This window comes from Dryobates pubescens, chromosome 10 (genome assembly GCF_014839835.1).
Source record: "Dryobates pubescens isolate bDryPub1 chromosome 10, bDryPub1.pri, whole genome shotgun sequence".
In the NCBI taxonomy this organism is placed as follows: domain Eukaryota; kingdom Metazoa; phylum Chordata; class Aves; order Piciformes; family Picidae; genus Dryobates; species Dryobates pubescens.
The window spans coordinates 12,468,398-12,487,250 of record NC_071621.1 but is presented as its reverse complement, the minus strand read 5'-3'; the positions used below and the strand labels follow the sequence as shown (position 1 = coordinate 12,487,250).

Sequence of the window (18,853 nt, the reverse complement as noted above, 5' to 3'; positions counted from 1 at the left end):
AAAATGCAGGTCACTGCCACAATTCCATGCATACTCCAGAGACCTGCTGGTCATGTGGCCACCCAACCATACATGAGATTTTGGAAAACTGCCTAAATTCCTCATACAGTGGTGCCAGCCACTGTAAACCAGCACATTTCACACCCCTTAGATGCTATGAAAAGGGTATGTGAATTGCACAGGTCTGAAAGATGAGAAACCCATAAAAACCTCTTGGATTGCTCTCCTCCTAAAATACTCCAAGTAGCATCACTGGTTCTGATAAACCTGGAAGTTAACGTGCAAAGCGGAGCTTGACATTCACACAGTAACTATTTTACTGTGTCCCAGAACAATGTTTCTATCCCATATGGACCCCACAATACTCAGGAGAAGATACAAAGGTGACATTTTAGGCTTCAATGTCCAAACCAAAGGCATTTGGCATTAGTCAGCCACTGATGGAAATGACTAGGCTAAAAAATCCCCACCACTTTCCATAGTTAGAGTCAAGATCATTTCATTGACTCATAAACTGTTTGGAGTTGGAAGGGACCTTTAAGGGTCATTCAGTCCACAACACCCTGCACTAAGCAGAGACATAGAATCACAGAATTGTCAGGGTTGGAAGGGACCTCAAAGATTGTCTAGCTCTACCCCTCCTGCCATGGGCAGGGATATCAGGTCCTAGACCAGGTTGCTCAGAGTCCAGTCCAACCTGACCAAGAATGTTTCCAGGGATGGGGCATCTACCACCTCTGGACAACCTGTGCCAGGGTTTCACCACTCTCATTGTAGAAGATTTCTTTCTTCTATCTCATCTGAATCTCCTCTCTTAGTTTAAAGCATCACCCCTTGTCCTCTTGCAACACAGGCCCTGCTAAAAAGATTGTCCTCATCTTTCCTATAGGACCCATTTAAGTACTAAAAGGCTTTCCTGAAGCCTTCTCTTCTTCAGGGTAAACAATACCAACTCTGTCAGCCTGTCCTCACAGCAGAGGAGTTTCATCCCTCTCATTAATTTTGTGGTCTCCTTTGGACCCACTCCACCAGGTCCATGTCTTTCCTGTGCAAAGGACTACAGAGCTGGACTCAGCATGGCAAATGAAGCCTCACCAGAGCAGAGGGGCAGAATCACTTCCCTCATCCTGCTGGCCACTTCAAGTGTGTACTCAAAAAAACCCTTATTTTCTTCCCCTATTAAGCTCTTTACAGCTCTGCACAATGAGAACCCTCCAATTATACTTTCTAGTTATGGTGTGTTCTGCCATTGTCAAGTCAGAAACCAGAGCATTCTTGGGATGATGTAGGTGGCAATTTAAGAAGTCTGATGGAGCAAACCACAGACATTCCTGGTGCTAGGAGAGTTGGGACATAAGGATTCTCAAATACCAGGTCTGGGACCAAATCTTCCAAATCTGGTCGTTTGAGGCTGTGCCTTTAAGAACAAACACTGCTGGAACACACTGGCTAATGTTTTTGGTACTAGAACCAAAACATTCTGATATTCTAAACGAATTTCATTGGTTGATAAACAAAAATTCAGCTTTAGATTGTGAAGCGGTTGGAAAATTTTTTCCTCAGTTCAGTTCGGTTTGGGAGTTGGGGGAGTTGGGTGTTTCAGCCTGTTCTCCCTGCCTGCTTCTTCTGCGAACTGCTGGACTTGGCCTTCAGATAAGCAAACACTAATCCTGCATGGGCTTTTGAAGCTTGCTAACAACTCTTTTCCTTAGTAACTTGCCTTTCTCTCTCTCTAACCCCTTTTTGGGGAAAAAGGGAGGTAAGGGGGGGAGAGAGGGGGTTCCAAAGAGGGGATCCCTCCCTGAGGGAGGGATTTTTGTTGTGTTATTTGTCTTTGCTGTGTATTTCTGTGTATATATTGTAAATACCTGTATATATTGTGTTATATATAACCTGCTTTCCATATATGCTTGTAAATATATAGCTTTTGCTCTTCGACTGAGTTAGCTGTGGTTTCTTACTCTGTGGAGGAGGGAGAGCTAAGCCCTCTCTCAACCTACCACATTTATTGGCTGCCCAACTCGGGGCTTGCTGACAAATTAGTTTGATTTATTGCTTGCTTAAGTCGAACGAGCAAACATGAAGGTGTTTTGGCTTTTTGAGCGTCTGTTCTTCTCGGTCTTTGGTGTATTGATCTACAAGTATTGCCTGGGTATGATTATCGATAAGATAGGTAAATATATAATGCAAAAATTATATTTGTGGTTTAAGTACAAGATTCGGCTTCTGTATGATCGGTGCCTGGAATTCTTTTATGTTAAAAAGTGCAGGAATGTTACATCTAGCACACTCCCTATTGAGATAAAAGAGTTTAAGATTCCGCTCGGTGAAAGGGTAATTTTAAGTGATGGCTGGGATCCAAAGCTGATTTTCTTGATGTGTGTAGTCCTGCTGCTGGTGATAAGTAATGTGTATTTGCTAGTGACACTGTACCGGGAGAGAAAAGTTTATAAGGCATGTTTTGTTATTAGACGGAGGACAAAGAGACGAAAACGCCACCCTAGCTCTGTTTCAGGAACATCCAGTGAGGATGATAATGGAGAATCTGTGTCAGTTAAAGATAAAGCTAAAAAGTCAATCGGCAAGGCAGCTCTGAATAGCAATGGTGATGATTCTGGCAAGCAGCCAGGGGCTACAGTAGCCCCAAACATGGCGGCTCCTGTGTCCCAGGCAGCCACCATTAACGAGGCAAAGTCATTTCCTCCTTCTTCCATGGCAGGAGCGGAAGCGTCCTCCAAAGCAACTAATCTGTCTCAAAGCTTATCAGCTTCTGATAATAAGGCAGCTGGAAACCCAAACACAGCTCCAGTAAAGCAAGTAGCAGTTTTAACAACAAGGAAGGGTAAGACTAAAGCTGATTCAGGAGCTGACGGGGATGCACAGCAAGGTTCTTCTGCTGGGGAGGAAGAGAAAATCTGTCTTAAAAATATAGCTGAGTTATTGAGATCATCAGAGGATCGAGATGCATCTCTTGGTAGGACAGCAGCTAGTGGTGGTGCTTCTCAGCTTAAAGGGATCCTTGAGAGGTTGTTGGGACCACAAGTTGAGGAACAGGAGGCAGAGGAGCAAGAACAAGATGACATAACCGACTGCTCTTCACCACGGGAGGAGCTTAGAAATGTGAGAAAAGACTATCTCAGAGCAGATAAGGAGCCAGTTCTCGCTTGGCTTGGTAGATGCTATGATACAGGTGCTCCAGCTCTAATGGTTGGAGACAAGTCAGCAGCCCAGCTAGGAACTCTCTCGAAGGATAATGGAATAGATAGACATCTAGGCAAGGCTCTCGGTAAGGTTAATCTGTGGATACGCCTTCTAATGGCGGTTCTCATGAGATACCCTTCCCGAGATGATCTTCCATGGAATCCTAAGCCCTGGACTACCATAGATGAGGGAATTAAGCGTCTGAGAGAATTTGCTGTTAGAGAGGTACTCTATGGTGAACATGAATCTCTGAATCCTGATGATGTTCCTGTAGGAAATGGTCTTACTAAAAAGCTCATCAAGCTTGCTCCTTCCAATTATGCAAACATTCTGGCAAGCAGAATTGTAGCAAGAAATTATGGTGGAGCTCCTCTTACGGTTGGCCAATTCACTGATCAATTGAGACAATTGGATGATAGCATGACACGTGTTTCTTTGGTTTCAGCCATTGAAACTCTGTCTGGAAAACTGGAGAATTGCATGAAAGAGCTGAAGGATGAATTTAAAAACACCATCTCCCAATTGGCACAAAGAGATGATTCCAATTCTTCCTCCAGGTGGGTACAGGTTTCATCTGTGAGGAATAGACATCCTCCAAGGAGGTCATTCCAAAACAGATCAAACCAAAACAGACCACCAAGGCAGTCACGTAGGACTATTTGGATTACCCTGCGTGATCAGTTTGGTGAGAACATGAACAGGTGGGATGGTCAACCAACTTCTAATCTTTTCAGGAGACTGAGAGAACTGCAAAGTGGCAGAACCCGAGGTAGCAATACCAGAAGGGTAGCTGTTACTTCTACAGTTCCCCAGGACAACTCTAGTAGCTCCAACAGTGGCTCCAGTTCTAACACTGCACAGTGTGCTCGTTGCACCTGTGGACATGTTCCCCATAACTAGGGGTGCCCTGCCTCCCGCCAGGGGGAGGAGAGGGGTAATACAGATAACAGAATCTATTGGGATGTGTACATCCAGTGGCCTGGCACTTCACACTTTCAGAAGTACAGGGCCTTGGTTGACACAGGAGCTCAGTGCACCATATTGCCATCAAATTATCAGGGATCAGAGTCCATAACTATTCTGGGAGTCACTGGTGGATCTCAAGAGTTAAGTAAAGTGGAGGTTAATATAAGCTTAACTGGTAAACAATGGAAAAAGCATACAGTTGTGACCGGACCTGATGCACCTTGTATTTTGGGAATTGATTTTCTGAGAGAAGGGCGTTTCAAAGACCCTAAAGGTTACAAATGGGCTTTTGGAGTAGCTTCTGTAGAAATTGATGGACAAAAACTGAAGCTGTCTGCTAGACCTGAGCTTTCTGATGAATCTGCAGTTGTGGGACAACACAAGATTCAGGACATTAAGTTGCCGGTTGCTTCTCGGACTGTGCATCACAGACAATACAGAACCAACCGTGACTCTTTGTTGCCCATTCAGAATCTGATTCGTCAGTTGGAGAGTCAGAAAGTCATCAGCAAAACTCATTCACCTTTCAACAGTCCAGTGTGGCCTGTGCGAAAGCCGAATGGAGACTGGCGTCTGACAGTGGACTACCGAGCCCTGAATGAAGTAACACCACCTATGAGTGCAGCAGTACCAGACATGATGGAACTCCAGTATGAGCTGGAATCCAAAGAGGCCAAATGGTATGCTACCATAGACATTGCTAATGCCTTCTTCTCTATTCCCATAGCAGAGGAATGCAGGCCTCAGTTTGCTTTCACCTGGAGAGGAATCCAGTACACTTTCAACAGACTGCCAATGGGCTGGATCCACAGCTCCAGCATCTGTCATGCAGTAATCCATGATGCTCTGGAGGAAGGTGGTGCTCCAGAACACATCCAGTTCATCGATGATATCATCGTCTGGGGTAAAACTGCTGAGGAAGTCTTCGAGAAAGGTAACAAAATCATGGACATTCTCCTGAATGCAGGTTTTGCCATCAAGAGAGACAAAGTGAAAGGTCCTACCACAGAGATCCAGTTTCTGGGAGTGCAGTGGCAGGATGGACGCCGACACATTCCAGTGGATGTGGTAAATAGAGTCTCTACCATGGCAAATCCCACGAACAAGCAAGAAACTCTACGTTTCTTGGGGATAGTGGGATTTTGGAGACTACACATTCCTGGATACAGTCAGATTGTGAAACCTCTGTATGATGTGACTCGAAAGAGGAACAGTTTCCACTGGGGACCTGAACAACAAGCAGCCTTTGACCAGATAAAGCAAGAAGTAGTCCAAGCAGTGGGTCTGGGACCTGTGCGAGATGGTCCAGACATTAAGAACATTTTGTACACGGCTGCAGGTGACAATGGTCCAACCTGGTGCTTGTGGCAAAAAGCTCCAGGTGAGACACGTGGACGACCTCTTGGTTTCTGGAGTCGAGGTTACAGAGGTTCAGAGGCTAATTACACTCCAACAGAGAAAGAGATTCTAGCTGCCTATGAAGGAGTGAAAGCAGCTTCTGAAGTAATTGGAACTGAGTCACAACTTCTCTTAGCTCCCAGATTGCCAGTTTTGAATTGGATGTTCAAAGGCAAAGGTTCCACACCACATCATGCCACAGATTCCACCTGGTCTAAGTGGATGGCCCTGATAACACAGAGAGCTCGAATGGGAAATCTTGAAAGACCTGGTCTGGTGGAGGTGATCTCAAGTTGGCCTGAAGATACCAACTGTGCTAAACCTCCAGAGGAGAGAGTAACTCGTGCTGAGGAAGCTCCTCCTTACAATGACCTTTCTGATGATGAAAAGAAATATGCTTTGTTCACAGACGGTTCCTGTTGTCTCGTCGGGAACAAGCGAAGGTGGAAGTCTGCCGTGTGGAGTCCAACACGCCGAGTTGCAGAGGCGAAGGATGGAGAAGGAGAATCCAGTCAGTTTGCAGAGGTAAAAGCTGTCCAGCTAGCTCTCGACGTGGCTGAACGTGAGAGATGGCCAAAGCTTTATCTCTACACCGACTCATGGATGGTAGCCAATGCTCTATGGGGTTGGCTAAAGAACTGGAAAAAGAATGGCTGGCAGAGGAAAGGAAAACCCATCTGGGCAGCTGAACTGTGGCAAGACATTGCTGATCGAATCGAGAGAATTCCAGTGAAAGTGAGACACATTGATGCTCACATTCCCAAGAGCAAAGCTACTGAGGAACAGCAGCACAACCATCAGGCAGATCTAGCTGCAAGAGTTTCTCAAGTAGACAAGGACTCTGAACTTGATCTCGACTGGAAACACCGAGGTGAGATATTCTTAGCTCGGTGGGCTCACGATTCGTCAGGACATCAAGGCAGAGATGCAACATACCAATGGGCTCGTGACAGATCCATAGACATTTCCATGGATGCCATCACACAAGTCATCCATGACTGTGACATTTGTGCTGCTATTAAGCAGGCAAAGAGAATTAAGCCCTTGTGGTATGGTGACAGATGGTCCAAATACAGGTATGGTGAAGCTTGGCAGATTGACTACATCACTCTACCACGTTCTCGTTCTGGTAAGCAGTACGTGCTTACTATGGTAGAGGCGAACACTGGATGGCTGGAAACTTACGCAGTCCCACATGCAACTGCACGCAACACCATTCTCGGTCTGGAGAGACAGATCCTGTGGAGACACGGAACTCCAGAGAGGATTGAGTCAGACAACGGAACTCACTTCAAGAACAACCTTGTAAAGAGCTGGGCAAAAGAGCACGGTATTGAGTGGATTTTCCATATTCCTTACTATGCACCAGCTGCAGGGAAGATCGAACGCTACAACGGTTTGTTGAAGACCACTCTCAAAGCCATGGGAGGTGGATCTTTGAAAAACTGGGAGAAACATTTAGCACAAGCAACCTGGCTGGTGAACAGTAGAGGTTCAGTGAACCGAGCTGGACCTGCACATTCTGATCTGCTACAGAAAGTAGAAGGTGATAGAGTCCCTGTTGTTAGGGAAAAGAATCTGTTAGGTAAAACTGTTTGGGTATTTTCGCCCTCAGGAGAGGCTAAACCTGTCCGAGGGGTGGTTTCAGCAGAAGGTCCGGGTCACACTTATTGGGTAATGCAAGAGAATGGTGAAATTCAGTGTATTCCACAAAGAGATTTAACTTTAGCTGAGAGAGTTTAATTTCAGAATGTTGTACAGCTACAGCGCGTCCAAAGGAAAGAGTCCCTGAGGAATCTACGGTGCACGAACCCTGAGAACCCTGAGAGCCCTGAGTCAACTGAGAGTCCCTGAGTCCCTGTTTCCCTTTTTCTTCGCTTCGTCTGCGGAGAGACAAACTGTTTTCCATTTTCTTGATTTTGGATTTTCTTGGACTTCTGAATCATCTACATCTGAGTATAGCCGGAATGGACGATGAACTTAACTTACGAACTGTAAATATTGTTCTGGATTGGATGGACAGTACGAACAGCCAATGAAATTGTTTAGAAAGGGGTGGACTGTGGTCGTTTGAGGCTGTGCCTTTAAGAACAAACACTGCTGGAACACACTGGCTAATGTTTTTGGTACTAGAACCAAAACATTCTGATATTCTAAACGAATTTCATTGGTTGATAAACAAAAATTCAGCTTTAGATTGTGAAGCGGTTGGAAAATTTTTTCCTCAGTTCAGTTCGGTTTGGGAGTTGGGGGAGTTGGGTGTTTCAGCCTGTTCTCCCTGCCTGCTTCTTCTGCGAACTGCTGGACTTGGCCTTCAGATAAGCAAACACTAATCCTGCATGGGCTTTTGAAGCTTGCTAACAACTCTTTTCCTTAGTAACTTGCCTTTCTCTCTCTCTAACCCCTTTTTGGGGAAAAAGGGAGGTAAGGGGGGGAGAGAGGGGGTTCCAAAGAGGGGATCCCTCCCTGAGGGAGGGATTTTTGTTGTGTTATTTGTCTTTGCTGTGTATTTCTGTGTATATATTGTAAATACCTGTATATATTGTGTTATATATAACCTGCTTTCCATATATGCTTGTAAATATATAGCTTTTGCTCTTCGACTGAGTTAGCTGTGGTTTCTTACTCTGTGGAGGAGGGAGAGCTAAGCCCTCTCTCAACCTACCACATTCCTTTAAAAATAACTTTAATGTAGCTATTCCTGCTAAATTAATAATTCATTTTTTCTTCAACCTTGCCTCTTAAACATTTTAAACAGGAACGTATGTCAGGGCCTGAGCTGGAGTTAATTTGGAGAAATAAACCTTGTATCAAAATAAGATACTTCTTTTGTATCTCCCTGCCTTCCTAGCCTGTGGCTGAAACCGTTGCAGGCAATGCCATCTAGTGGCTCCACATCAGTAAAGACCGGTTCCAAACTGAGCTGCCTTCTGTCTTGGCAGCTGGCACAACACCGACACCACCACAGCTTCACCTGACATAGTATTTCTACTATGCTCTTAATAAAATAAAATAAATCAGAACCCACAAAAACTATCTTCTAAATGCCCTGTGGTGCCATACAGATATCACTTAGAGCAGCCAAGCCTTTTCTGCCACTGCGGGTGACAGCACCAGCGTAGCTGGGACCTCAAATTCACTCTCAACCATTCTGACCTGTGGAGTCATACTAATTACTACACAGGAATTTTGCAATCAGACTGCTCTGGATGTGATTCTGCTCAAGGTAAAAGCAGCTTATCTAAACTAAAACAAGTTTATTGCAACAAAAAGCTTTAAAAGAAGGGGCTCGGATACACTTGAAGACTTCATCTTTCTTTACTTGCATGACCTCTACACAGTATCTATAATCTATTGCCTGCAAAATGCCTGTACCATGCCCACAGCTAGAGTGACATGTTCATAAAATGCAGTTCAAAATGTCTCATGTCTCATGTCTCTCTTGCACTGGGAATGCAATCACCTCACCCAGCAACCCTGATAAATCACGAGTGCTGTGCAGATGGGGAAGGATGCCCTCCCTTGCCCTACTGGTAGTGCTCTGCCTAACACAGCCCAGGAGGCTGGTGACCTTCTTTGCCACATGATGACTCCTTGCTGCTTCAGATAGAAGGAAGAAATTCTTCATTGTGAGAGTGGTGAGACACTGGGACAGGTTGTCCAGAGAGGCTGTGTTTGTCCCATCCCTGGAAGTGCTCCAGCCCAGGCTGGATGCAGCTTTGAGCAGCCTGGTCTAGTGGAAGATGTCTCTGGTCCCTACAGCAGGGTTGGAACTACATGATCCTTAAGGTCCCTTCCAACTCAAACCGTTGTACGATTCCAAGAAAACAGGAGACTCTTAATCTCATCTAACAGCATCCACACAGACTTGTAACACAGCAATAAAAAGTCAAGAACTTAACAGAATAACATGAAGAGCTTATTCTGTTGGTAGCCTTCCTGCATCACAGATTTCTCCATGTGGGAGAAGGCTTCTATCCAAGGACCATAAGGTCACTGCTGAGGATGGGTTAAACAACTCCATATTATGTTCTGTTCCACAGACCACACACATTGGCAGGCAATTATATTGCTGCTTAATGAAAGGGATAGAACAACTAACAGGAAATGGGTGGAAAGATCACAGATGTGCTAATCTGAGCACAGCTAACAGTCTGGCCAAGGCCTCAGGCAAACCTCGGACTGGGAAGAAAACCACCATGTTCAAAATCCACACCTTGCAGTAAAGATGTCACACTCCCTCCTCTCCCTTCATGCTCCCATGAAGCCGGACTGGTGGAGTGTTTTACACCTAAGGCTCAGTGCAGAAGGGATTACCTGGAAGAAGGAGTGGATGGCTGCTGTGGCTTCACTGCGGATTCTCAAGAGGGAGGCGAGGGTGTTGCTCCTGCATCGCAGGTGAGGGAACTGTCGGACGTACTCCAGGGGGTGCCTCTCCTTCATTTTCAAGGGGAATGTCTGAAAAACAAGGAAATAAAGTGAAGATGAGAACTCAGATCCGACATAGTTTTATTGCTGTTCATGGAGCAGCATCGCTGCCTGCTAAAACCCAGTTAGCAGTACAGAGCAGAGAGGAACTACATACTTCTTCTGTCTGTTTTTTCTAGTTTTGCTGTGGATTTTATAAAGCTTTCAGCAGAGCAGAAGCCATGAACACAAGACAAGGTATCAGCACTCTGACATGCTCCACCTTCTGGATGCTGAGCCCCCTTGCAAGCCAGCTGCTCATTCCACTGCCACAACAGCCGGACAGTTCCAAACATGCCTGCGGCAGACACGGCTCTTCCACCTGCACAATCCAGGGTGTTTTGCCAGTCCCACAGCTTCTCCAAACTGCATCCCAAGCCAAACTTACCAGGCAAACCACCTGGCACAAGGAAGTGCTTCAGGGTGGGATAAATGCACATGCTTAGTTGTCAGCATGTGCACCAGTTTCCACACAGAAACAGCTCTGCTGCAGGGAAGAGCTTTCAGTGATCTCATGTGCCTCCTTTGAGGTACCCTACAGACACTGCTGACTTACCAAAGCCTGCAGGACCACTCAGACTTAAACAGTCTGAAGAACACTTTGTTGGATATTGGACCTTTTGAAACTTCTTTCCAAAGCAGTCCTACCAGTTGGCCACCTGCTGCAGTGACATACCCAAGTATCACAGGCTCCCACCACACGGATGGTTTCAGCGCGCAGCTCCATGTTCTGCCTCCGATGAGGACTTTTGACCAGCTTCCCTCGCACTTCCACTGCACTTCCAAAAGTCAGATCTCTAAGAAACCAAGAAAAGAAAAATATCACCTTAACTAAGCACTGACACGAAGTCAGCTACATTCCTCTTAATTTAGCTGGACCACTTGAGATCACAAGAGCTACTGCAGTCATAGGGCTTAAAGGATCAAATGAAAAATTATTAAACGCATAGAATGGTTTGGGTCAGAAAGAACCTCCAAAGGTCATCTAGTCCAACCCCCCTGCAGTCAGCAGAGACATCCTCCAATAGATCAGGCTGCTCAGAGTTTTGTCAAGCCTGACCTTGAATATCTCCAGGAATGAGGCCACAACTACCTCCCTGGGCAACCCGTTCCAGTGTTCCACAACCCTCGCGGTCAAGAACTTGCTCCTAACATCCAATCTAAATCTTCTGTTCTCTATTGTCAAACCATTGCCCCTCATCCTATCGCTACAGGCCTTTGTAGTCCCTCTACAGCCTTCATGTAGGTCCCCTTGAGGTATTGGCAGGCCACTATTAGGTCTCCCCAGAGCCTTCTCTTCCCTAGGCTGAACAACCCCAGCTCCTTAGGCCTGTCCTCATAGGTGGGAATGTGAATAGATTCACAAAGATAAAGAATAATTTAGGACAAATGAGGGGAAAAAGAGACAGGTTTTTATTAGAAGGGGCTCTTGGTGGGGACACACCAGACAGACAAAAAAAATAAAAAATCAACACAGAAGTTACAGGCAGAAGGTTCTTGGATCAACTCACTGCTCCCAAATGCAGCCTCCCTCCCCCCCAAACACCACAACTGAGGGTAACAAACAAGATGAATCTGTAAAAGAAGTGCATTGTTTGATTAAAACAAACCAGATATGCCCATCCATGGGGTATGTCTACTGAGTCAACCTCAGATTGTTACAGGAAGAGCAACAGCACTCTCTAAAACCTGGAGGACAGTTATCCAAGGCTACATTGGGTGTTCTGCACATTGGCCACAACAACCCCATGCAGAGCTACAGGCTGGGGTCAGAGTGGCTGGAGAGCGGCCCAGCAGAGAGGGACCTGGGGGTGCTGGTTGATGGTAGGCTCAAAATGAGCCGGCAGTGTGCCCAGGCAGCCAAGAGGGCCAACGGCATCCTGGCCTGCATCAGGAACAGTGTGGCCAGCAGGAACAGGGAGGTCATTGTGCCCCTGTACACTGCACTGGTTAGGCTGCACCTCGAGTACTGTGTCCAGTTCTGGGCCCCTCAGTTTAGGAAGGAGGTTGACTTGCTGGAACGAGTCCAGAGAAGAGCAACAAAGTTGGTGAGGGGTTTGGAACACAGCCCTATGAGAAGCTGAGGGAGCTGGGGTTGCTTAGCCTGGAGAAGAGGAGACTCAGGGGTGACCTTATTACTCTCTACAACTACCTGAAGGAAGGTATGACAGGCAGATGTTGGTCTCTTCTCCCAGGCAACCAGCACCAGAACAAGAGGACACAGTCTCAGGCTGCACCAGGGGAGGTTTAGGTTGGATGTTAGGAAAAATTTCTACACAGAGAGAGTGATTGCCCATTGGAATGGGCTACCGGGGTAGGTGGTGGAGTCACCATCACTGGAAGTGTTCAGGAGGAGACTTGATGGGGTGCTTGGTGCCATGGGTTAGTTGTTTGGGTGGTGTTGGATTGGTTGATGGGTTGGACGCGATGATCTTGAAGGTCTCTTCCAACCTGGTTTATTCTATGTATTCTATGTATCTCCAAGCAAATCCAACAGCAGTCCAGAGTGCCCACACTGCTACAGCTTTTAAGAAAATTAAGTCCAAATTATGCTCACATGACAGGCAACTGAAACAGAATCATGGACTCATTAAGCTTGGAAAAGACCTCTTAAGATCATGAAGTCCAACCCTCTACCCAATACTTCCTTGACAACTAGACCATGTGCCCAGGTGTCACATCTAGTTTGTTTTTTAACACCTCCAGTGATGGTGACTCCACCACCTCCCTGGGCAGCCTGTTCCAATACTCCACCAGTTTTTCAGTAAATAAACTTTTCCTAATATTCAATCTAAACCTCCCCTGGAACAGCTTGAGGCCATTATCTTGTCCTGTCATTAGTTACTTGGGAGAAGAGGGAAACACACAGAACCACAGAATTTTAGGGGCTGGAAAGGATCTCAAAGGTTCATCCAGTCCAACCCCCTTGCCAGAGCAGGATCACCTAAAGCAGATCACACCGGAATGCATCCAGGCAGATCTTGAATATCTCCAGAGAGGGAGACTCCACAACCCCCCTGGGCAGCCTGTTCCAGTGTTCTGTCATCTTCACAGTGGAAAAAAGTTGTCCTCATGTTCACATGGAACTTCCTAAGCCTCGACTTCAACTCCTTGCCCCTTGCCCTGTCATTGGGCATCACTGAGCAGAGCCTGGCTCCATCCTCTTGGCACTCACCTTTACATATTTATAAACATGAATGAGGTCACCGCTCATTCTCCTCCAAGCTACAGAGCCCCAGCTCCCTCAGACTCTCCTCATAAGGAAGATGTTCCACTGCCTTAATCATTTTTGAGGCTCTGCACTGGACTCTTTCGAGCAGTTCCCTAAGGTCCTTCTTGAAGTGCAGGGCCCAGAACTGGACACAATGTTCCAGATGTGGCAGAGTAGAGGCAAGGAGAACTCTCTCGACCTACTAACCACACTCCTCCTAATACACCCCAGAATGGCATTGCCTTCTTGGCCACAAGAGCACATTGCTGGCTCATGGTCAACTTTCCATCCACTACAACCCCCAGGTCCTTTTCCCCTTCACTGCCCTCCAGCACTGACCTCACTAGAACCTCCTTTTAGGTAGGTAGGTCTCCTCTCAGCCTCCTCTTCTTCAGGCTAAACTACCTCAGCTCCCTCAGCCTCTCCTCATAAGACATTCTGCAAAACAACTTTGTCACCCTTCTCTGTACCCACTCCAGCGCCTCAATGTCTGTCTTACACTGAGGTGCCCAAACATGGACAAAGTACTTGAGGTGCTGGGTACAGGGGCATGATCACTTCCTTAGAAGTACCTCAGCTTAACTAAGCTAAGAAAGCTTCAGCTAAGCAGAGACAGAGTAGGCATACTCTGCAGCCTAAAAACACACCCGGAGACCCTGAGCTGAAGTAGTGCCTGTCCTGTGGCCAGCTGCCAGCTGCTTGTGACCCCCTGGCAACGGGAAAGAAGCCTGAGCAGACTCCTCCAAGCATTGCTCAACAAAGATACTTTTCCAAGTATCTCAAGGTAACCAACCTATTTTCCAGGCTGGGATCAGCAACCACCTGGAGGTGTTCCAGAGAACTCCCATCATTTATATGCAGGAATAAAACTTCCTTCTGGGATCGGACAGAGCGGACCCAACCCTAGAGGCAAAAGAAAAAGAGATTTGTTATTTCTTGGCATGGACTGTCATGTTCTTCTCCCTGCTGAGCTGGACATGCTACTTTAGGCCTATTTCGACTTCTTATTGAAGTGAAAAGAAATATTTATTTAGGGGGAATAAAGATAAAAAACTAATGATTAAAACAGGTCAGTGTCAGTTTTTCTACCGACTTCAAAGCAAAGAGATGCAAATACTTAGGCAGAGATATCAACTCTTCTCCCGAGGACAGCACGGATAACTAAGATCTACCTGAATCTCAGGGAAGATGAGACTCCAGAAAGCTACAAAGTGCTCAGAAGATGAAAAACATTTTAACAAAATACATGTTCTTCCTAGTGATGCCTCTTCAAAACACTTCTTGCTGAAACAAGAGAGACAAGTAATGCACAGCTTTCTATGATAAAACACTCAAAGCTCCTTTGATGATTTTTAGTATCCATTTGTGTTGCTGCATCACCTGTGGGAAGTTTCCAACTGGAATTTGTTCATTGGCTGTTTACATGCCCTAAGCCACTGGACTGCTAAAAGAATGATGCTGCAGCCAATAGATTCAGATGAAAACACATTCATGTGGCCTTGGGCAGCCTGATCTAGTTGGAAGTGTCCCTGCTCATTGCAGGGGGTTGGACAAGATAACCTTTGAGGGTCCCTTTCAACTTGATGCAATCAGTGAAAACAAAAATAAAAATTAATGCCTTGAGTGTTTCTCTTTACACCTCAAAATCAAGACTGCTACACTGTCTCCATGGGAAAAAATATGAAGGAAAAAAATATATCTGTAAATGTTCTTTTCCAGTTTGACTATAAGAATAAAACCAGTAAAGCAGTTCTTTGTAACAGCAAACCAGTAGAACTGACCACATATATGTCAGGGTAAGGTCTTAATTTGAGTTTTTCAATGAGAAGTAACATTTCCCTTAATAATAATAATAAAAAATAAAATTAAGCAAGTATCACAATAGCAAGCAACAGTAACAGCATTCAAAATACAGCTCCCTTAGCTGCATAGCCAGCAGGTTGAGGGAGGAGATTCTCCCCCTCTACTCCACTCTGGTGAGACACCACCTGGAGTACTGTGTCCAGTTCTGGAGCCCCTGTTACAAGAAGGATCTGGAGGTGCTGGAGCATGTCCAGAGAAGGGCCACAAGGATGATCAGAGGGCTGGAGCACCTCTCCTATGAGGACAGACTGAGGGAGTTGGGACTATTCAGTCTGGAGAAGAGAAGGCTCTGAAGGGATCTAACTGTGGCCTTCCAGTATCTTAAAGGGGCCTACAAGAAAGCTGGGGAGGGACTTTTTAGGGTGTCAGGTAGTGACAGGAATAGGGGGAACTGAAAAAAATATAGAAATGGGTAGATTCAGATTGGATGTTAGGAAGAAGTTCTTCCCCATGAGGGTGGTGAGACACTGGAACAGGTTGCATAGGGAGGTGGTGGAAGCCTCATCCCTGGCGGTTTTTAAGGCCAGGCTGGATGTGGCTGTGAGCACCCTGCTCTAGTGTGAGGTGTCCCTGCCCATGGCAGGGGGGTTGGAAGTAGATGATCCTTGAGGTCCCTTCCAACCCTAACAATTCTAGGATTCTAGCTGTTCCTCAGCTCACAAGAGTTAAGATAAAGCTGCCCTTAAAAGCAAAACTACCCCTTGCAGAGCTTCCAGTTCACCTTCATGCTGCAGAGAACAACCTACCAAAGTGCTGATTAAGTAACCAAGCTGCCTCTTTTCCAGTCAGTTTTGTTTTTTGCTTAAGTGTAAGTGCCCAAGTAGTTCCAATGACTTCACATCACACAAGTGCTTTAGGTATTGTATACCAAATCAATGCAAATCATCTACTTCTGTCATCTAGATTGAACAAACATGAAGAATCCAACAGTACCAAAAGTAAAGCATCCTTGAAACTGCAATATGACTACAAACACAGACAAGGCATTATAAAGGTTGGTATAACAGGGAGTGGGCAACTGCATACAAGAACTATGAAAGATTTTAAAGCAATTTAGCGATTAACTGAACGTCAACTTTTGCTCTAGCTGCACAACTTCTGCCAAGCATTTCCCTAAACCACCTCTTCAGGGTGTTACACTTGAGGCAAGAACTAGTGCAAGGATTAGATGATCTGTAAAGGTGCCTTCCAACCCCCACCATTCTGTGAAGACAGGAGTCTAAAATTATGGTCTGATCATTTGAGTAATGTGGTCTGATCATTTGAGTAATCTCCTATTTCTATGGCTAAAGCAGCAGATGTTTAAAAGGCATTTCATACAAGAACACACATGAAGCTGCTGTGCTTGTCCTTTGTATTCCAGTAAATCCCCACAACACCCCATACATATTATACTTGATAGATCAAATTTAATGCCTATTTTTCTTTCCTCATAAGCTCCCCTTAATGAAACACACAGAAACCCTAAACAAAGAAACAGTCTCAAGAGATTTTGTTCTACCTTGTCAAGTTCTTCTGGGATCTGTAAAGTAAGGAGATGAGTCTTGCATCCCACAGTAAAAAGTGACAAACATACCCCCAGGCTTGTACTGGAGCCACAGAGGTTATGGCAGCAATGTTTTAAGCACTTCACACCTTACCAGAAGCAACGTGTAGTGACAATTATGACTCAGACCACACTGCACATTCCAATAACCTGGTCATAATAAAGTTGGGTTTAAGCCAGGCCAGTTCAATACAAAATATATTTTTGCCAGCACAGAGGAAAAGCAATAAAGCAGCAAAGACCTGGGGCAAGAAGCAGTACTGCAAATTTCAGCATCAGTTTGTATTATTCATAAAACTACAGCACCTGTACTGAATGAACTCCTTCCTACCCTATAAGGCTTCATCTATGTGTGTGCAGGAATATCAGTGTGCTACAAATTGTTTTTTGGGTCACCAGAATGACAGGAAAGCACTTTCAAAGATCATCTAACCCGAATCTCCTTGCTGTGGACAGGGACATCTTTCCCCAGATTAGCTGCTCAAATCTCCATCCTACCTAGCCCTGGACACTTCCAGGGAAGAAGTATCTAACACTTAACCTGAGCAAACTGTTCCAGCGCCTCACCACCCTCATAGAGAAGAATTTCTTCCCCATAAATTTAAATCTATCCTCTTCCAGTTAAATATAAAACTGTTACCAAGTACCCTAGGCCTTTACAGATTCATTCAGAAATAGTGACAGCTGCACAGTTCTAGCGAGAGGCCTTGCACTAAACCAGGAAATATGCATCTGCAACCATTACCCTATCAGTCAGGAACACCAGAAAACAGAGGGACACACAACCCTGTACTGAGGATAGAGCTCCACTGATAAAAACCTATTTATCCCAGTCGAACTTGTTTCACAACAGGAGCCAGACACAAACAACAAACGGTTATTGTTCTCTCTACCTGACACTGCTATAAACCTAGACAAGGAACAAGACCTAAAGCAACTATATAAAATCATCAGCACAGAGGCAATGGTTCGGTCCTCCAAACTAGAGATGATAAAAACAAAACCAGACAGTGCACGTTTAAGCAAAGCCCATCACAGTGGCAGCTTTTCCTTGCACACGCCCCGAGTAACTTCACAGCTTTGTCATGTGCTCTGTCAACAGCAATCTGAACAGCGAGAGCTAGCCCTGGAAACTGTAAAGGAGATCTGCAAGTTCAGTAAAACGAGCTGCAGAGATTCTAGCTTTCCTCCCTGAAGCAAAGCCAGCGTAACCGGGGTGGGCCACGCCACACCAGCTCCCCTCCCAGTAAGGGCCTGGGTGGGTTACCAGGTGTACCCCGACCTCCCCTGGACACACCTGCACTTTAACCTCGCCACTGGACTCTTGGGCCCCCAGCGCCTCGCTGACCCGCAGCCGCACCACCTGAGGCAGGGAGGCGCAGCGGCGGAGGGCCTGCCACCCACCCCGGGTACCCAGCATGGCGTAGGCCTAGCGGGTCTGCTCTCCGCGGCGGCCCGGCCTCAGCCCTCCTGGAACACTCGCTCCACGCCGGCCCGCTCCCGCACGGCTCCCGTGAGGCAACACACCTCCCGTCGCCTCACGTGATCTCCTCAGCCAATGGCCGCCAGAGGCTGCCCCAGCCAGCCAATCGAAACGGGAGAACTCCCGGCCCTAAGGACAGTCTCCGCCTTGGCGCAAGGCACTCTGGGAAATGTAGTTCTGGGGTGGCACCGAGCAGGGCACGGCGGGATGCGATCCTCATGGCGGGGCGAGAAAGGACACCGATGGCTGTGGGAGGGATCCCCATGGCGTGCGTAAGGAGTATTTCGCTTTCCAGGACCTTGGCAGCACTGTCATAGATCAGCAAAGTCCAGGCTGTGTGGGGAAGTAATGTTTGTGATTTTATGCTGAGCTGCTCACTAACTGATCTTTATATAATTATCCTATTCCTACTATTCCTAGAGTAAGTTTAGTTAGCCTAGTTTAAAGGAATACATAGAAAACCAGCAAACAAAACAAAACAAAAGAAGACTACATAAAGGCATCAGTTTAACAGACTAGAAGTGGCACTGATGTTACCTCTTTCTCATAGAATCATAGAGTGATTTGGGCAGCAGAAATCATCTGGTTCCAACCTCCCTACTATGGGCAAGGACACCTTCCTCTAAACCAGATTGCTCCAACACTTCAGCCTTCAACACTTGAGCTCTTCCAGGAATGAGGCATCCACAACTTCTCTGGGCAACCTGTGCCAGCGTCT

At 46.1% G+C, this 18,853-nt stretch overlaps 1 protein-coding gene across 2 annotated transcripts in view; it reads right to left on the bottom strand.

Moving 5' to 3' along the window:
• The window catches only part of NARS2 (asparaginyl-tRNA synthetase 2, mitochondrial), a 76,130-nt gene extending 57,971 nt beyond the window's left edge, over positions 1 to 18,159 (bottom strand). For both annotated transcript variants that reach the window (XM_054164525.1, XM_054164526.1), the window contains exons 1-4: positions 17,950 to 18,159; positions 14,037 to 14,146; positions 10,709 to 10,829; positions 9,883 to 10,023 (exon numbers count right to left, since the gene is read on the bottom strand). In XM_054164525.1, the coding sequence (XP_054020500.1) occupies positions 9,883 to 10,023; positions 10,709 to 10,829; positions 14,037 to 14,146; positions 17,950 to 18,072 (495 nt within the window). In that variant the 5' untranslated portion in view covers positions 18,073 to 18,159. The remainder of the gene's footprint in view (positions 1 to 9,882; positions 10,024 to 10,708; positions 10,830 to 14,036; positions 14,147 to 17,949) is intronic.
• Positions 18,160 to 18,853: the final 694 nt, after the last annotated feature.